Source organism: Chrysochloris asiatica, unplaced genomic scaffold (assembly GCF_000296735.1).
Source record: "Chrysochloris asiatica unplaced genomic scaffold, ChrAsi1.0 scaffold00008, whole genome shotgun sequence".
Taxonomy (NCBI): Eukaryota; Metazoa; Chordata; class Mammalia; order Afrosoricida; family Chrysochloridae; genus Chrysochloris; species Chrysochloris asiatica.
In genome coordinates this window covers 21,267,679-21,285,942 of record NW_006408526.1, presented here as the reverse complement: position 1 = coordinate 21,285,942, position 18,264 = coordinate 21,267,679, and the positions used below count along the sequence as shown (strand labels likewise).

Sequence of the window (18,264 nt, the reverse complement as noted above, 5' to 3'; positions counted from 1 at the left end):
GTTGAGCTCTGATCATACAATCATTGAAGCCAGGTCAAGTGGTATTATCTGCACATGTGGGTGTTCTTGTGCATATGCTCTCTCTTCTTATCAGCTGGATGCTTCACTTTCCACTCTAGTCCTCTGTGGCGATGTCACTGACTCTGGGCCCAAGAGTCCCCAGGTCTTGCCATACTGCTGGCCAACCAGGTCTCCACCAGGGTTCACAGGAGTCTATTGAATGTTGTAGGGCTTAGCTCACCACTTCATTGCTGTTTTTCCCTCACTTCCCCTTATTGGTGACGAGCGTGGTCACCAATCAGAGTGTGTATTCCCATTGAGTCTTAGTCTTGGAAGAGGGTTTGCACTGAGGGGACCCGACCACTTGCCTTGATGTCTCCTGGGCAAGTAACTTGTTTGTTCTTGTAGTAATAGTCGGTCTACCTCTATTGTTTTGTATTTTTCCTGTAGGTCTTTCTTTCAAGTAGCATCTTCTGTTCTTCCAGCAGCTCCAGGCTGGTCTGCTCACCTATTTCCTTTTGATGGTTGCATTCTTATTTTACAGTTTCTACTTCTCCAGCAGGTCCCCCTTTCCCCTCCCCTAATTCATCCTGTTTACATATACCCCAGGTGCATGGGCTTCTGTTGCTATATCAGCCAACAATCTGTGCATATTATTTCTCACACACTGCTTTTTACAGAAGCTTTTTAGTGTGAATTGGGTGAAGGTTTAAAGGGCAGATCATCAGTTTTACATTCAATCACACACACGGATGTTTTGGTCCATCTCATTGATTACAATCCCCTCAGCGTAACAACTCATACCCCATTTCCTCACTGACTTTTTGATTTCCATTCCTCCTTCCTTCCTAACCCTTCTGAACTTGGTTCTTGGGTAAATACTGCCCTTTTGATCTCAAATGGTTTATTATGTTAAGGTGAGCCTACCTCCCTAATGGTATTTTGTTTGTCTGGAAATTGAGCTATGGGGGTGAGTTCAATTCCAGACCTGAAGGGTAGCCAAGGGCCAGAGTCTTGTGGCTCCATCAGTCTCTATCTGACCAGTAAGGTTGGTCTTTTGTATGAGTTTGAGTTTTTTCCCACATTGTCTCTGACTCTGTTCAGGACTTTCTAATGTGATCCCTTTCAGAGCAGTTGGTAGCGGTAGCTGAGTACCATCTAGTTCTTCTAGTCTCAGGTTTGTGGAGACTCATTTTGAGTGGTAAGTGGACTGATTGTTTCCTTGTGTCTTTGATGTTCATCACCTTTCTTTCCTCTGGTCAAGGAGAGGCCAATATTTGCACCTTAGACAGCAACTCATGAATTTTTAAGACCCCAGTCACTTCACCAAAATGGGATGTAGAACATTGGTTAATGAGTATGTAATGCCCATAGACCTGAGTGTGCCCTGAGACTATAGTCTTGAGTCCCCAGGTTCAGCAACTCATTCCCACAAGGTATTTGGTAATGTCTAAGAAGTTTTCATGCAGTCCTGGTGTGGTGTTGTGGGTTAATGCGTCAGACTGCAAAGTCATTTAAACTGCAATATTAGTGGTTCAAGCTCACCAGCTGCTCCTTGGAAACCTTATACAGGGTCACTATGGGTCAGAATCGACTCAATGGTACTTAACAACAACAAAGAAGTTTTCATAACTTTGCCTCTTGTATTCTCCACCACATTCATGGATGTATTTGCAGCAAAAGTAAAAACCCATGCACAAATATCCTGTCAAATCTATATACATTTGTGGGTATACTCTTACTCTCCTTCCCATACCTGCTTAGCCTGTGTCTGAGCATCTACCTATGGATATCAAGGTGCTCATCAAGATCTATACATTTGTATAGTTCTTATACTCACCATTTCTCATACCTCTCAAGGTCAATGATAATACAACAGTCAGTGTATCCCCTAATGTCTGCATTTCATGCCAGTTCTTCACTGGTGAAGGTCATAGTAATTGCACCTCTATGGAATGCTAAGAGCTAGCCATATCCATATTCTATTACCACTAGCAAGGAGGTTTTTATGCCATCTAGCTAGTGAGAAATCTAGCCACATCTCACTTTAGAGTCTGCTGTCTTAGAATATCCCTAGTACCAAATGTCTTAGATTGAGTTTCTTGAAAACTGACTATGAAATGGGAGGTGCATGCAAAAGATTCATTGGAGAGTGCTCTTGGAATGTTCATCAATAAGAAAGTGAAGAAGAGAGGATTGTAGAGGCCGTGATGGGGTCGCAACTGAGAAGTTCTGGAAATTAGATGGTCCTTCAGAGTTGTTGCAAATTGAGGTAAGGGGAGCTGACTTGTATTCTAACATCAGTCAATGACTTTGGCCACTCCTTGGATACGGGATATAACTACAGATGAAGCCATTTATGAGGCCAATTCCCAGTGACAAACGCAGCTATGAACCCTGAGCAGCCAATATATTGATTATTTTGGCCCTGATGAGGGCACTAACTGGCTAGAGGACCACAGTTTTTATTACATTGTCCAAAATGACTTATCTCTGTCCAAGGGGCAACTCTTCATATTGGCTCTTGTGTCTTTTGACATGAATCCCTCCACTTTTTAATAGCATACTTAATTTCTAGTAGAATATACTTCTTGAACTAGAATGATAATCAACTATTCTACAAGGAACTTTTGTTCTTTTTAAAATGAAGAATGGTATTTAGAGACAGCAAAATGAGTATTAGGGTTGCTTATTGGTATTAGATTGTAATTGCTTCTAGGCTTTGTAAGTAGACAAAAGTAAAAAACATTTTTGAAAAGATAAAAACCCACTAAACAATTCATACTATTTCTAATTCAGATTTAATGTTATGGAATTTTTACTTAATTTGTTGTTGTTGATTCACATTTTTATCACTTTTGAAAAATATTGAAAATCTTACTTCATGACAACACTAAAGTAAAAATTTAATTACCCTACCTAGCTCTAGTAGCGTAGTGGTTACAAATCGGACTGCGAACCTTAAGGTCAGCGGTTTGAAACTACCAGCCGCTCCGCGGGAGGAAGATGAGGCTTTCTACTCCCGTAAAGATTTACACCCTCGGAAACCCTGTACAGGGTCGCTATGGGTCGGAACCGACTCGATGGCACTCAATAACAACAACAACCTACTATCTAAGGAGCTCTGGTAGCGTAGTGGTTACGAATCGGGCTGCGAACCGTAAGGTCAGCAGTTCGAAACTACCAGCTGCTCCGTGGGAGAAAGATGAGACGTTCTGCTCCCGCAAAGATTAACAGCCTCGGAAAACCTGTGCAGGGTCGCTGTGAGTCGGAACCAACTCCACGGCACATAACAACAACAACAACAACCTACTATCTATGTATCTGTGTTTCAAAATGATCCTAATAGTACTGTCAACTTTTAGGCTATGGAATAATTAGAACTATATATATATGGAATCCTGCCTGGTGTGGCATTGTGCGTTAATGTACTGGACTGCAAAGTCAGTTTGAACTGCAAGGTCAATGGTTCAAGGTCACCAGCTGCTTCTTGGAAATGTTATTCAGGGTCGCTTTGGGCTGGAACTGACTCAATGGCACTTAACAACAACAATGTGTATATGTATATATATGTAAATATCCATCTGTGTATATACACACACACACACACACACACACACACACACACATTGTGGTTATGTGCTGTGGAAGCAGTTCTGACTCATAGTGACCCTGTATAGAGTTTCTGAGGCTGTAAATCTTTACGGGAGCAGAAAGCCTCATCTTTCTCTTGTGGAACAGCTGGTAGTTTTGAGGTTTACAGCCCGATTTGTAACTACTACGCTACCAGAGATCCATATATATATATATATTTGCAGCTTTGCTTGTTTTAGAGTATATTCCAGTGTGTTTGAGAGTCACCTGAAATAGTTCATTGTATGGTTATATCAATAAATATAATTTTCATTTTGTTAGAAGAATGGTGGTGGTGATGGTTATATGCCATGGAGTCAGTTCCAACCATAGGGACCCTGTATAGGGTTTCCGAGGCTGTAAATCTTTACAGTTGCAGAAAGCCTCATCTTTCTCCCACAGAAAGGCTGGTAGATTTGAATTACTGACCTTATGGTTAGCAGCCCAAATTGTAACCCTACTATGTTACCAGAGCTCCTTTTGTTAGTAGAATATAAGCATATACAAATTAACTAATTTGAGTTTTCTATTCATTTTTAATTTCTAAGTAAAATTATTTGGAGACAATATTGAAGTTATCAATATATCAATTGGCTCCACATTCAATGTCCATAAAAGGAGTAGTCACAAAATCAAAAGATGTATTGAATAGGACAAATTGTTTTAAACTCCACTTAACCTACAGTGTTACAAATGATTTAACATAAATAAATATAAAATACCCTACTTACATTTATTAAGTAATAAAGTAGCCATTGAGAAAGTCCACCACTTTTGGAGGACTTACTTTATGCCACACACTAAGTGCCTTCTATAATTCTATAATTAAATATTGACAAGAACCCCTCCAGACAGTAGTGGCAGTGGTGGTGGGGGTAGTAGCTGTTGTTGGTAAGTGCCACTGAGTGGGTTCTTGTATAGGGTTTCTGAGGAGTGGGACCTGGTGGTTAGCAGTCTAGTGCTTATCCTACACCGCCACACCAAGACAGTAATAATGATAAAATCCAACATCTATAGAGCATTTTTTTGGTGTGTACCAGGTACTGTCTTAAGAATTTTACACTTGATTCTGATAACAACCATGTAAAATAGACCCTATTATTATCTCCTTTATATAGATGAGGAAATTGGGACCCAGAGAAGTTAAGTAAGTTGTGTAAGGTCACACAGTAAAACTGAGCTAGTACTAGTACACAAACCCAGTTCTCTGATCCCAAAGCCTATGCTCTCATACCTCAGCATTATACTGCTTAGGAGGGACACTTCTTACCCCTTCTTACAGATGCAGATACTAAAGGTTAGGAAAGTTGAAATGCTTCAAGGTGTTAGTGAGCTAGAGGACTTGGATTCAAGCCCAGGATGCTTGGTTTTATAGATGATTCTTAACTACCCTACTGTACTGTCTCCCTCTAACAACTCTAGAGTAACCAAAAAAATTAAACCCACTGCCGTCCAGGTGATTCTGACTCATAGTGACCCTATATAGTATTTCTGAGACTGTAAATCTTTATGGGAACCGACAGACTCATCTTTCTCCCACAGAGCATGTGGTGGGTTTCAACCACTGACCTTGTGGTTAGCAAGCAATCCCAACACCTCTCCTACAGCACTACCGATTCAATACATTATCTGTTGTAATCTCCATAACATTTTATGACATCACTGTTGTAGCTCTCACTCCACATACAGGAGCCTAAAATTTTCAAGAGGTTAAGCAAGTTCCCCCAGACTATACAGATAGTGATTGTTGTTGTTGTTAAGTGCCGTTGAGTCAATTCCAACCGATAGTGACCCTGTATAGGGTCTCTGAGGAGCAACTGGTGGGCTTGAACCACCGACCTTGTAGTTCAAATGACTTTGCAGTCTGGTGCATTAATCCACAATGCCACACCAGATAGTGATTGTTGTTGTTGTTGCGTGCCGTGGAGTCGGTTCTGACTCATAGGACCCTACACAGGGTTTCTGAGGCTGTAAATCTTTACGGGAGCAGACAGCCTCATCTTTCTCCAGCAGAGCGGCTGGTAGTTTCAAACTGCTGACCTTGCAGCTCGCAGCCCGATTCGTAACCACTACGCTACCAGATAGTGATTAGATGAATTGAATTCAAACTCAGGTCTGTCTGGCTCCAAAATCCACATTCTCAAACATTATGTGTGCAAGGTGGAAAGGATGTGACAGAGTGATAGCATCTGTGAAAGAGACTATTTGCAACTTCAGTGATGTCACTATGAACAAGGCAAATGCCACCAGAGGCTTGGTTCTAGAAATACGAGATTCAGAGCAAGGGAGGGGACAGTCTCACTCGGGCATTGATACTCACTGAGGCATTGAGCATGATTCTAGGCCCCTCACTTTAAATGAGGATTTCTGGTACACCTGAACCTCATCCAGAGGTGAGTATGGGTCCTGGTGAAGTGTCTGAGTAACATGTTTGTAAAAGAATTGTTAAAAGGCCAAGATTGTTTTGCTTCCCAAAGGAGACTACTTAGGGGAGGGTGACTAGCTAGTGTTTGAAGTGTCATTCTTCTGGCGGAGGATTAGATAGCATCTGTAGAGCTCCAGAGGGAAGAACTAATTTGCACATATATAGAGGAAGGGCTATTTGGTATTGGAGCTTTTTAGCAAGCTATTGGGCGTCCTTGTAAGGGAGATCATTCCTTTTCACTGACTGAGAAGCTGAATAACCAACCACTGATGGTGGGTGTTAAAGAAAAGATTTTTTTCAGGTGTGGTTGGTAGTGATTATGCGCCGTGGAGTTGGTTCCAACTCATAGCGACCCTGTACAGGGTTTCCAAGGCTTTAAATCTTTAGGGGAACAGCTCGCTGATAGTTTCGAACTGCTGACCTTGAGGTTAGCAGCCCACTTTGCTACAGGTGTAGTAGTTCTTAAATTGTGGTGGACATGAAAATCACACGGGGAAACTTGTTAAAGATTTTCAGGTCTTACCTTTAGAATTAAGGAGTTTTGGTAGTGTAGTGGTTATGAGTCAGGCTGCTAACCAACCTTATGATCAGTAGTTCAAAACTACTAGCCATTCCATGGGAGAAAGCTGAGGCTTTCTGCTCCCGTAAACAGTTACAGTCTTGGAAACCCTGTGCAGGGTTGCTATGAGTTGAAACTGACTCCACAGCACACCACCTTTAGAATTATTGCCTCAGTCAACATGGGAAAGGTCCAAGAATCTGCATTTATAACAAAAAAATCCAGTGAGTCCAAATCAGGTTGTCAGTGACCACACCTGGCGAATGAGTAATCTCATTCTACAAATAAACATTTTTGTAAAATAGTGTGTAGTCCCAAGGATTGCAAAGTCAGCTTGAATGGCAAGTTTGGTGGTTCAAGCTCACCAGTTGCTCCTAGGAAACCCTATACAGGGTGACTATGGGTTGGAAACAACTTGACAACACTTAACCACAATAACATATATATATATATATATATATATATATATGTTTGACAGAGGATATTTCTACATGTGTATTTATATTCGCTGCAATATATCCATGAATATAGTAGAGCATACCAAGGACGAGGTTATGAAAACTTATTAGCCATAACCAAACTCCTTTAGGAAATGAGTTGCTGGGTTTGGGATCATGGTATCAGGAGTGACCAAGATCAATCAGCATAAGAGTCCACAAAGACAGTAAATACTCTAAATCCTATATGGGTGAGTAGTGACTAGGGTCTTCAAAGCTTGTGAGTAGCCATCTAAGGTCTACTGGTCTCTCCCTGTCAGGAGTGAAGAAGAGCAAACAAAATCAAAGATACAAGGAAACAAGTTCTAGTGGACAAAGGACTAATGGGCAATGCCAACCACAGCCTCCACAACCATGAGACCAGAACTAGATGGTGCCTGGTTACCACAACCAACTGCTCTCAAAGGGATCACTGCTTTGAAATAGGATGCCCTCGGCAAAGGATCCAAAACAAAGTTCTTCAAAAATCTGATAGCTCTAATTGTTGTTGTTAAGTGCCGTTGAGTCAGTTCCAACCCATAGCCACCCTGTCTGTATAGGGTTTCCAAGGAGCAGCTGGTGAGCTTGAACTGTTGACCTTGCAGTTCAAATGACTTTGCAGTCTGGTGCATTAACCCATAATGCTACACCAGGACTCTGATAGCTATAATTAGAGATGAAATTATTGGAATATAGGGTATTAAGATATGGAGAAGAAGACTTGATTCTCAGTGTATATCATAAAATATAAGACTTGAATAGAAAAACAGACACTATAAATCCAGTCTAAAAAGAAAAAAAGAAAAGAAAGAACCCATTCTATATATACTCTGTGGTGCTGTAGGATAAGCACTTGACTTCAAGGTCACTTTGAACCACAAGGTTGGTGGCTCGAATTCTCCAGACATTCCTTGGAAACCCTATAGAGGGTTGCTATGATTTGGAACTGACTCAACAACACTTAATAACAACAACAATGACATATGCTCTATATGTGCTAGAATCCTAAACTTCAAGGTCAGTTTGAACTGCATGGTTGGCGGTTCAATCTCACCAGCCACTTCTTGGAAACCCTATACAGGGAAACCCTACAAGTCAGAGCCAGATTGACGGTACTTAACAACAACATATATGATAAGTCCTGATGTGGTGCTGTAGGATAAGCACAGGACCACAAGGTTGGTTTGAGCCACAAGGTTGGCAGTTCAAGCTTACCAGCCACTCCTCAGAAACCCTATACTGGTTCACTATGAGTCGAAACCAACTTGATGGCACTTAACAACTTAACAACAGCAGTATATGCTAAAGAGCAGTGTGTTGAAAACCTGGCAAAAGCTATCAGGTTATCCTAATGCATTGCACCTGTTTCAGGGTTAACTGCCTATCAGCCTTTGGGGCCCAGGCTTATATAAACTTCTACTGAAAGCTGACAAAACATATGTAGGTGAGAGTTGGAAACAGTTGATTTTACTCTGCCCCTGTTTTTTGTTGTGGCTCAAGAAATTTTTCTGGTAAGTATAATATAATTTGGTTAATCTTAACTTTTATTTAAAGTGTGTAATCTTGTTGGGGATTTGGTTAATCTTAACTTTTATTTAAAGTGTGCAATCTTGTTGGGGATCAAAAGGCTTACAGGCGAGGCCAGACCCCGGCACAATCTGAGAGCCATATTTTACAACTATTGTATGCTGAAATGTGTCTGTTCTCTGTAAATATACTTTAAAAAAAGAGCTCCTTGGAGTAATTCATTACCTCACCTCACTGACCTTTTGACTTAAACTGCAAAATGCTATTTCATTGTTTTGCAAACACATTAAAGTTTTTAAAAAGATATGTCTGTCTTCTTTTGAAAAAACTTTTAAAACTGGTTGGTTGAGGAGTTGGTTCCTTAGTAAAATGTTTTGTTGACTGATGGTGTTGATGGGACTAGTTCGTTCTCTAAGGACTTCTTTCTAGTAAAAGATTTTTGCTTCCCAGTTAAGAAATGTAAAAGTTCCAGGTGACACAATTAAATGTTAATAATAAGCGAAACCCTTGTTTCTCTTTAATTTCTTCTTGCTTTTAATGGTTGGCAGAACTCCTCATAGATCTTTGGTTTTCTTGAATCATGAGAGATGAAATTGCAACCACAGTTTTCTTTATCAAGAGGTTGGCAAAAAAACATGAGAAACTGAGTAAACAGGAAATACAAGACTTTGCAGAAAAACTGATGATAATTTTGTTTGAAACTTACAGAAATCACTGGCATTCTGATTGCCCATCAAAAGGGCAAGCCTTCAGGTGAGAGTTAGTAATTTATTTATAAAAGGGAAGTTAACAACCAGGTGACCATTTGCTAGGAAAACACAATGATTCTGTTCTCCATCTATATAAGTAACTGAAGTCTTATGGGCCCAAACTCAGAAGATGTCGTAGGTGACATTGCAATTGGAAACTATAGAAACTATAGAATAAACCCCCTTATGTGAGATGGATCACATGATTTTCATTTGTTAGCCATGAAAGATTTGCAGGGAGCATTTGTGAATTGTGTGAGTTAGTGATACAACACACATTCTGAGTCACTGTATAATGTTTTAATTTTGTTTGTAAAACTGGGGGTGGGGCAGTGATGGGGGGAGGGAGTTGAAGTAGAGCACTGAATGCCTTAGAGCAATCTGTCTACAACTTGTTACTCCTGTTGAAGTTCTTGCCATCTTTGTTTCCCTTTCCTTGTTAAGGTGTATCAGGATAAACAGTTATCAGAATAAAGATCCCATTCTAGAAAGGGCTTGTGCTGAAAGCAATGTGGATTTTTCTCATCTGGGACTTCCAAAGGAGATGACCATATGGGTAGATCCCTTTGAAGTGTGCTGTAGGTGAGTAACCTCATTGGAAATTGGTAGCTTGGTGAGCTGTGGTCACCTCAAAATTTTAAGTCAGCCTTGTTGACCTTTGTGGGAGTCCCTAGGCGGTATAAACAGCACACTTGGCGATATAAACAGCACACTTGGCTATCTACCTAGAAGTGCTTTTGAAGATAGGCCTGACAACCTACTTCCAGAAAACCGGCCATTAAAAACCCATGTGACTGACATGCATTGGGTTGCCAAAAGTCAGAGTCAACTCAATGGCAACTTGTTTATAGATTTTATGAAAAATGATGCTCTGAAACCTTGGATTAGTACTGAGGACACTGGTTAGTTAAGAGTTCAGATGCAAATTTACACAATGAAGAATTCCTTTAGGAATAGGAAGCACAAAATTTTAAAATGATATCTGAAATCTAACTTTAACCACTACACTCAATGATGAACTACAGATTATAACTTTAAGTGTTTTAGGCAATACCAATGGGAAAGTCAGCCCATTAGTTTAATCAAAAAGGTCTAGTCTTTTTCTGAATGGTGGGGGTGGTGGTGGTGTGCTGCAGAGTTGGTTCCGACTCATAACGACCCTGTACAGGATTTACGAGGCTGTAAATCTTTATTGGAGCAGAAAGACTCATTTTTCTCCTGTGGAGTGGCTGGTGGATTTGAAATTCTTATCTTTCAGTTAGCAACTCAACTTGTAACCACTATGGTACCATTAGCCAAAATAGCTCTTACAGAATACCCTCATTATGACAATGTGGTAGTCAGAGGTCAAAGTGTCCCTCAATTTGTTTTGCTGTCAAGCTATTTCCACTTTATAGATTTATCCCTTTTGATGAACTCTTTTCCTAAGTTTATGAGTTGTCTCCAGAGAGAAAATCTGTGAGAAGTTGAATCTCTAATGAATACTCTAATTTTCTTCCAATTTTCCTACTTAGGTATGGTGAGAAAAGCCAGCCATTTACAATTGCTTCTTTTAAAAACAGATGGGAGGGATGGGAACTATCTCAACGAATTAATAAGATTGTTAATAGAGCCACATTAGACTACTCCTCTGGCACCAACTCCGATGATGAAAGTTGTAGCAAAGAACCCCAGATAATTCCTAAGGTCAGCAACCCTAACAGCATTTATCAGGTAAAGTGTATTCTAGTCCTTCTCTCTCTCTCTCTCTTTTTTTTTTTTTATTCAAAACAAAAACAAATAGGATATGAAAAGAAATGTCTGTATTCTTTCAATTTGGCTGAGTATTGTATAGTGCTATTTCTTCATATAATATTTTAAGTAAAAGGTCATTTGTATAGGCTTAAACTCTTTCAGATTTAAATATTCAAATTCATGTTTGTTCTTTTTGTCAGTAAAAAATAACATGTCACTTGTAGAAAAAGTGAAATATCCAGAAAAGATGGACGCTCTGCAAATCATCACAATTTTTAATAAAAATGTTTTAAATACAGCCCACAGATATGTATCTTACATGAAAGATGTTTTTGTTCCCCCCCCTGCAAGATCATAACTTTGCTTTCAACCAATCATAAGCTTTGTTTCATCTCAATGATTTACACTCCTTTTCCTGTCACAATTACATCTTATTTTTCACAAATGAAAAAAGCAAAAACATTTTTACAAATACAAAAGAAAAAACATACATTCATTTAAATGTCCACAGGACACATTTTGTAAGCCTGCCTGCAGGCACACAGCCTGTCTCATTCCATGGGTTTAGAGCCGGAAGCTGCTATCTTTCCATGCTATTGCCTCTGCCTCTGTTTCTGCTGTTTCTCTTCTGGTTAGGAGGTTAGGATTTAATGCTCCACTCATGCTCTTCCTTCTTGATGGTCCTGCGGTCAGTCTTTGTTTCTGAAATGAAAGATTAATTACTCTCCACTTGTAAACATCTTCTACAAATACAATTGTGGCAATCACGATTAAACCTGCTAACAATTCACATTTGAATCATAAAGTCCTATCACCATCACCTTCCATTCCCTTTCACCAGATCCACCCTTTCACCAGATCCATCTGGAAAAGAGGAAAACTATTCAGTGGGGGTTCTACGTTACCCTCCTCATTCTGAAACTAAGCACACTCATGAAATCTTGTAAGCCAGTGACTTCATGCCTTTATAGCACCCCCATTTTTTATAGGGATGGTCAATTTAGACATTAGCTATTAACCCAGTGCTGTCCTGGTGTGGCACTACAGGAGGATAATGTGATGGACTGCAAGGTTAGTTTGAAACAAAAGGTCGGCAGTTCAAACCCACCAGCCATTCTTGGGAAATCCTGTGGGTTGAAATTGACTTGATGGCACTTAATAACATCAACCCATTACACTAAGGAAATGAGCTTGATGCTTGATATGTAGAATCCTACCATTTCAGTTGGAATTTTGAGCAACTGCATCCATAAGCAAAGGTCCAGTTTATTGAATTGTAGCAAATTCTTGCTCACAGTAACAAGCTTCTTCATCTCCATCTGATTTAGTTCTGGTCAGCTAACCATCCAAGCTAGTTCAAATGAATACTATCTGCAAGCTTGGAAGTTCACACATGCCTCCTCATACCTTAGATCAGCTAGCTGCTTCACTTTTGGCTCTAGTCCCCAGTGGCTACACATATCTCCCTAAATTTCAGAAAGAGGTTTTATGAAAGAATACTTACCTAGTATACTAGGTATAAGGAGCTCTGGTAGTGTAGTGGTTACAAATTGGGCTGCGAGCTGCAAGGTCAGCAGTTCGAAACTACCAGCGGTTCTGTGGGAGAAAGATGAGGCAATCTGCTCCCTTAAAGATTTACAGCCTTGGAAACCCTGTGTAGAGTCGCTATGAGAACCGACTCACGGCACCTAGCAGCTACAGAAACTGCATACTAGGTATAATAACCCCCAACACTTCCTATTAAATTATGAGGAGGCTTCAAAAAGTTCATGGAAAAATTCTATTATCTTTTAATTTCCATTTGACCATGAACTTTTTGCAGTCCCTTTATATACTGATGATTTCAACGACCTAGACTGACTTCATGAGCCAATAGTGGTGACAACGTATAGGTTGAGAAATATTCTTCATTACAATAACATTTTAATACATATTAAAATATAATGCAATTTATATTAAAATACTGATGTAATTTAATCATATATAAAAATTCTATTGTAATTCAACTACTTATAATTCAACTAGTTAACATTTTAATGTTCCTTTGTTTCTCTTCTAATTTGATCTTATTGGCAGACATCTAGATCCTTTCCACATTATTGTGTTGTAAACTTAAAATGTGTACAGAAATGTCTGAATTTTAAGTTATTTTGTAATTTGATTCTTAGACATGGATTACTTGGTTGTTAATATATGGCCAAAGTAACTTCTAAAAAGTATAAGTAGTCTCACTAGACCTATATGAATGCTTATATTTTATCATTCTCCTGCCCCCAGAATTGGAGATTTGATAACTTGATTAAAAAATGGTATCCTATTTATATGGTATCTATAATAAAAATCTATTATCAACATTTAAAAAAAAAATTCCAAATATTTTGACAATTACTTACTGTCTATTATGAATTTTTTTCTTATCATTTGAGGCCCTAATTATTATTATAGGGTTTTCATTGTCAAGTACCATTGAGTCAGTTTTGATTCATAGTGACCCTGTATAGGGTTTCCGAGGAGTGACTGGTGGGTTTGAACCCTGACCTTGTAGTTAATAGTCCAGTGTCCTATAGCATCACACCAGGATCCAAGTTTTTCATAGGACAGAATATTTTAAACCATTGTCATGTTAAGTGCTGTTAAATCAGTTCCAACTCATAGCAGCCCTGTATAGGGTTTCTGAGGAGCAGCTGATGAGTTTGAACTGCTGACCTTGTGGTTAGTAGTCCAGTGTTTTTCCTATAGTGCCACACCCAAGATTGTACTCAGATTTGAATATATATATATTTAAAAAATAAAACATTTAGTCAGATTAAAGAATTACTTTTGGTAAGAGATATGGAGTGACTTTGGTCTCTGGCTGGTACAAATGGTTAACAGACTCACAGTTAACTGAAAGTCCCCTTTGAAGAAAGGCCTGGTTAGTGATTTACTTCTGACAAAATCAGCTACTGAAAACCCTGTGGAACACAGTCCCACTCTGATAGTCATGGGGTTACCATTAATCCATTAAATGGAAACAACTCGGTGCCAACTAGTTGAATGAAGTGACTTACTCCCCACCCCACCCCCACCCCCCAAAAAAATGCTACCCACTCTTCTGAAGTTGTTTAAAAAAATATTTTTTTAAATCGGTTTTGATTTTTATTAACATATGCTTCCTAGGTAAGCATTGGACTGCAAACCACAAGGTCAGCAGTTCAAATCTACCAGTCACTCCTGGGAAACTCTATACAGGGTCGTTATGAGCTGAAATAGACTCCTTGGCATTTAACAGCCTCTTAAAAAATATTTTGTTCTTGCTGTTGAGAATATATACAGCAAAACATATCAACCCAAAACATATCAACCCGACAGTTTCTACATGTACCATTTAGTGACATTGACTACCTTCTTCCAATTGTGTAACCATTCTTGCCCTCTCTCCTAAGTTGTTCTTCCCCTTCAACATAAATCCACTGCCTTCTAAGGTTCCTAACTAATGTTTCCAGTTACTGCTGTCAACTTGACCCCATATGTTGTTGTTGTTGTTAAATGCCGTCGAGTCAGTTCCAACCCATAGTGACCCTTTTTAGGGTTTCCTAGGAGCAGCTGGTGAGCTTGAACTGCCAACCTTGCAGTTCAAATGGCTTTGCAGTCTGGCGCATTAACCCACAGTGCCACACCAGGACTCCTGACCCCATATAGATAGTTCTAAAAAGGGTATAATGCTCAAGACAGACATTTTTATGTACTAGTTATGCTAAACTGTTGTTTGGTCTGGTGTGGCACTGTAAGATAAGCACTGGACTGTTAACCATGAGGTTGGCAGTTTAAACCCAGCAGCTGCTCCTTGGAAAACCTATACAGGGTCGCTATGAGTCAGAACTGACTCGACAGCACTTAACTACATTGTTTGATTTGATTTTATTTTTTAAAGAGACTTCAAAAGTCTTAATTTCTAAGTTGTTGTTATGTGCCATCTAGTCGGTTCCGACCCATAGCAACCCTGTATAGGGTTTCCGAGGGTGTAAATCTTTACGGGAGTAGAAAGCCTCATTTTTCTCCCGCGGAGCGGCTGGTAGTTTCGAACCGCTGATCTTAAGGTTCGCAGCCCGATTCGTAACCACTACGCTACCAGAGCTCCTTTAATTCCGTGCTTGTATTTAATCTTTAATAATTTCACACACACACACACACACACACACACACACACACACACACACACAAAACCAAACCCATTGCTTTCAAGTCAATTCTGATTCATGGAAAAACTCCATGTGTGTGATAATCAAACTGTGCCCCACAGGGTTTTCATGACTGACTTTTTTCAGGAGCGGACGGTCAGACCTTCTTTCTGAAGTGCCTCTGGTAGACTCAGACCTCGGACCTTTCAGTTATTAATGGAACATGTTGACCATTTGAACCACCCAGGGACTTCAGGGATTTGTTGTTGCATAATAATGTCTCAGTTATCCTGTATAAGGTTCCCAGGGAATGACAGGTGGGTTTGAACCACCAACATTTTGGTTAGCAGTTCAGTGCTTATCCTACACGGCCACAGCAGGACTACCTTATTACTTTAAAGATCTTTGTACTCTTCCTTTCTTTCCAGGTTGAAAACTTGAAACAGCACTTTCAGTCTTGGTTCCAAATCCCCCGCAAAAAGAATATGAGTGTCGGCCATGTCAGCTTCCTAGGAGAGGCTTATATGTCACGTAAGAGCTACAGGACTGCTCCTATGTTGGTAGGACACCGGGTAGATAGGTACCATTGGGTCAACACAAACAGACGAAACTGTGACTAAGTCTGAGGTGGGCAGGGCTCAGAGGAGTGCATTCATTCTGTTTAAAACTAACATGAGTCTAGGTTTAGAGGTCCCTGGAACAGAAAAAATAGGGATTTTCTCTGGGATTTTAATTCCACATTAGGGATTTGTAGTACACAATGGTGAAGCCCTTTATACAGACTCTGTTCTTAATTGTGAAATTTTATATGATGTTTTATGTAACACTAATGAACGAAGCCAATAAGCTAATATAATGAAGATCCTGACCTGTGACAAGATTTAGCTAATTATGAAAAGTAACAATTAAATAAACGGACTGTGATTTTAATCCTTTATATATATATATATTTTAATATTACAAGATAGTTTTTAAAAGTTTGTGTTTGTATTGAACTCATTAGCCATTTTGATTTAGGGAAGATGGATACTGATAATATAGCATTCTGGTTACTGCTTCATTACTTTCCATCATTGTTTTCCTGTAAGACCTTGTTTGAAAATTATTCTTATAATTCTTCTTTAAAGATAACCTAAACAGAAATTTTATCTATCTTTTTAAATAATTTGATTCATTTTATGGTTTCTCAAAAGGCTTAATAATTATGATGTGCTCTGTAACAATGTTACATACTCATTAAGAATTCAAGCTAAACAGGAAATATTTCTTCCCACCCAGAAATTATCATTATCATTCAATGATGAACATTATTTCAGTTATCCTATGTAGATACATGGTTGTAAGGACTAATAGGCAAACAAGCCATTTTAGAGAAGCTACTCATAAAAGATTCAGTTTAATTTATTTGACTGCAACACAATAAAAAATCCTAAAGTGAAATTGAAAGAATTGCTGAGCTACTTATATAAATTCTGTACCATAAAGTATTTCTTTCCTAAAGAACCTCTTAATCATTTAAATAATGGAGCAGTCCTTAAAAGTTTTATTTAATTTTATATAGTATTGATTATGTTATGAAAGCTAGCATTTTAATTCCTCCTTGCCCCCTCATTTTTCGTGTTATTTTTTATTGTAGTAAATATATATACAAGAAAACATTAATCTTTTCTCGCTTGCACAATTTAATGACATTAGCTATTCTCATCATGTTGTGTGACTTTCACCATTAACCAGTTACAAAATTCTCCATCACCCTTAACAGAAAGTTCAGTGTCTTCTAAACAATGAGGTTCCCTGCTCCTCTCCCTACTTTCTGTCTGCCCGATTACCATCACTAAGTATCCTTAGGTCTATATATACTTATGCAAGAGGATTTCTTATAAGTATATAGTGCATATAAGTGAAACCACACAATGTCTTTTTGTGATTGACTCCCATGCCATTTATAATATCAATGTTTAACATACTCAGTCTTGAAACAATTGTTCCTATGGTTTGCTTGTCTTATTTCTATATTTAAATGGATTCATGTATACCGGTAATCTTTTGACATGATTACTCTGGATGTAAACTCTATTTTGATTTACCTTTGGTTTAACCAGTAAGTGATTTTTTTTTTATCTCAAATGGCTTAATAGGTGCTATATTCTGAGTTCATTTGTGTTTGAGATGATCTGTGTCCTTTTATACTTAAAGGACAACTTGGTTGGGTATCAAAATCCTAGGCCATGCTCTCCCTCCCCCCTTCCACTTTATAGATGTCATACTAATATAATATTTTCTAGAATTCTATGCTGCTGTGGAGAAATCTGAGACTAGCTTGATTTTTCTGACTCTCCATAGTTATTCTCTATCGGTTTCCTCAATCTGCCTTTCTTCTGATCTGTAGATTTAGTGTTTTTAGAGTAAGTTTCTGAATATTATCTTTCAACAATTTCATCTATCCATTTTAGTAATATCAACTCTCTTTATGCTGGTTATTTTTGATCCTTTATATCTTTTATCTGAGGATTTTAATTTTTTTTTTTCCCTTTAAAAATTTTTATTTTTCAGCCATGATTGTCTTAAGTTTTCTGTCGATTTGATTCACAGTAGATTCTTGGAGCCTCTGCTTTACCTGAGAGTCTTCACTGGTTGTTCTTTCTTCTGTCTCACTTATCTTTCCTAGCCATTTATTCTTATTTACCACCTATTTCCTACAACCTTCTAGAAGTAAATTGAGGATGCTCTTCAGTCCAGGTTTCTATAGATTTAAAAGATTTCTATAGAAGTCTTTTGGCCACTACTTTTTAAAGTTTATGATATAAGGAAATGTTCCTTGTTGTGGTTGTTAGGTGCCATCGAGTCAGTACTGACCCATAGTGACCTTATGCACAGCAGAATGAAACACTGCCCGATCCTGGGCCAACCTCACCACTGTTGCCACACTTGAGTCCATTGATGCTGCCACTTGGCCAATCCATCTTGTTGGGAGGTCTTTCTCTTTTTCTCTGACCCTCCA

General features: G+C 38.8%; 1 protein-coding gene across 1 annotated transcript; it reads left to right on the top strand.

Moving 5' to 3' along the window:
* Positions 1-9,200: 9,200 nt before the first annotated feature.
* On the top strand, positions 9,201-15,883 carry BTG4 (B-cell translocation gene 4). Its single transcript, XM_006833964.1, has 4 exons — positions 9,201-9,373; positions 9,814-9,951; positions 10,884-11,082; positions 15,692-15,883. Exons 1-4 carry the CDS (start codon positions 9,201-9,203, stop codon positions 15,881-15,883), a joined length of 702 nt encoding a protein of 233 aa, XP_006834027.1.
* The last annotated feature ends 2,381 nt before the right edge of the window (positions 15,884-18,264 follow it).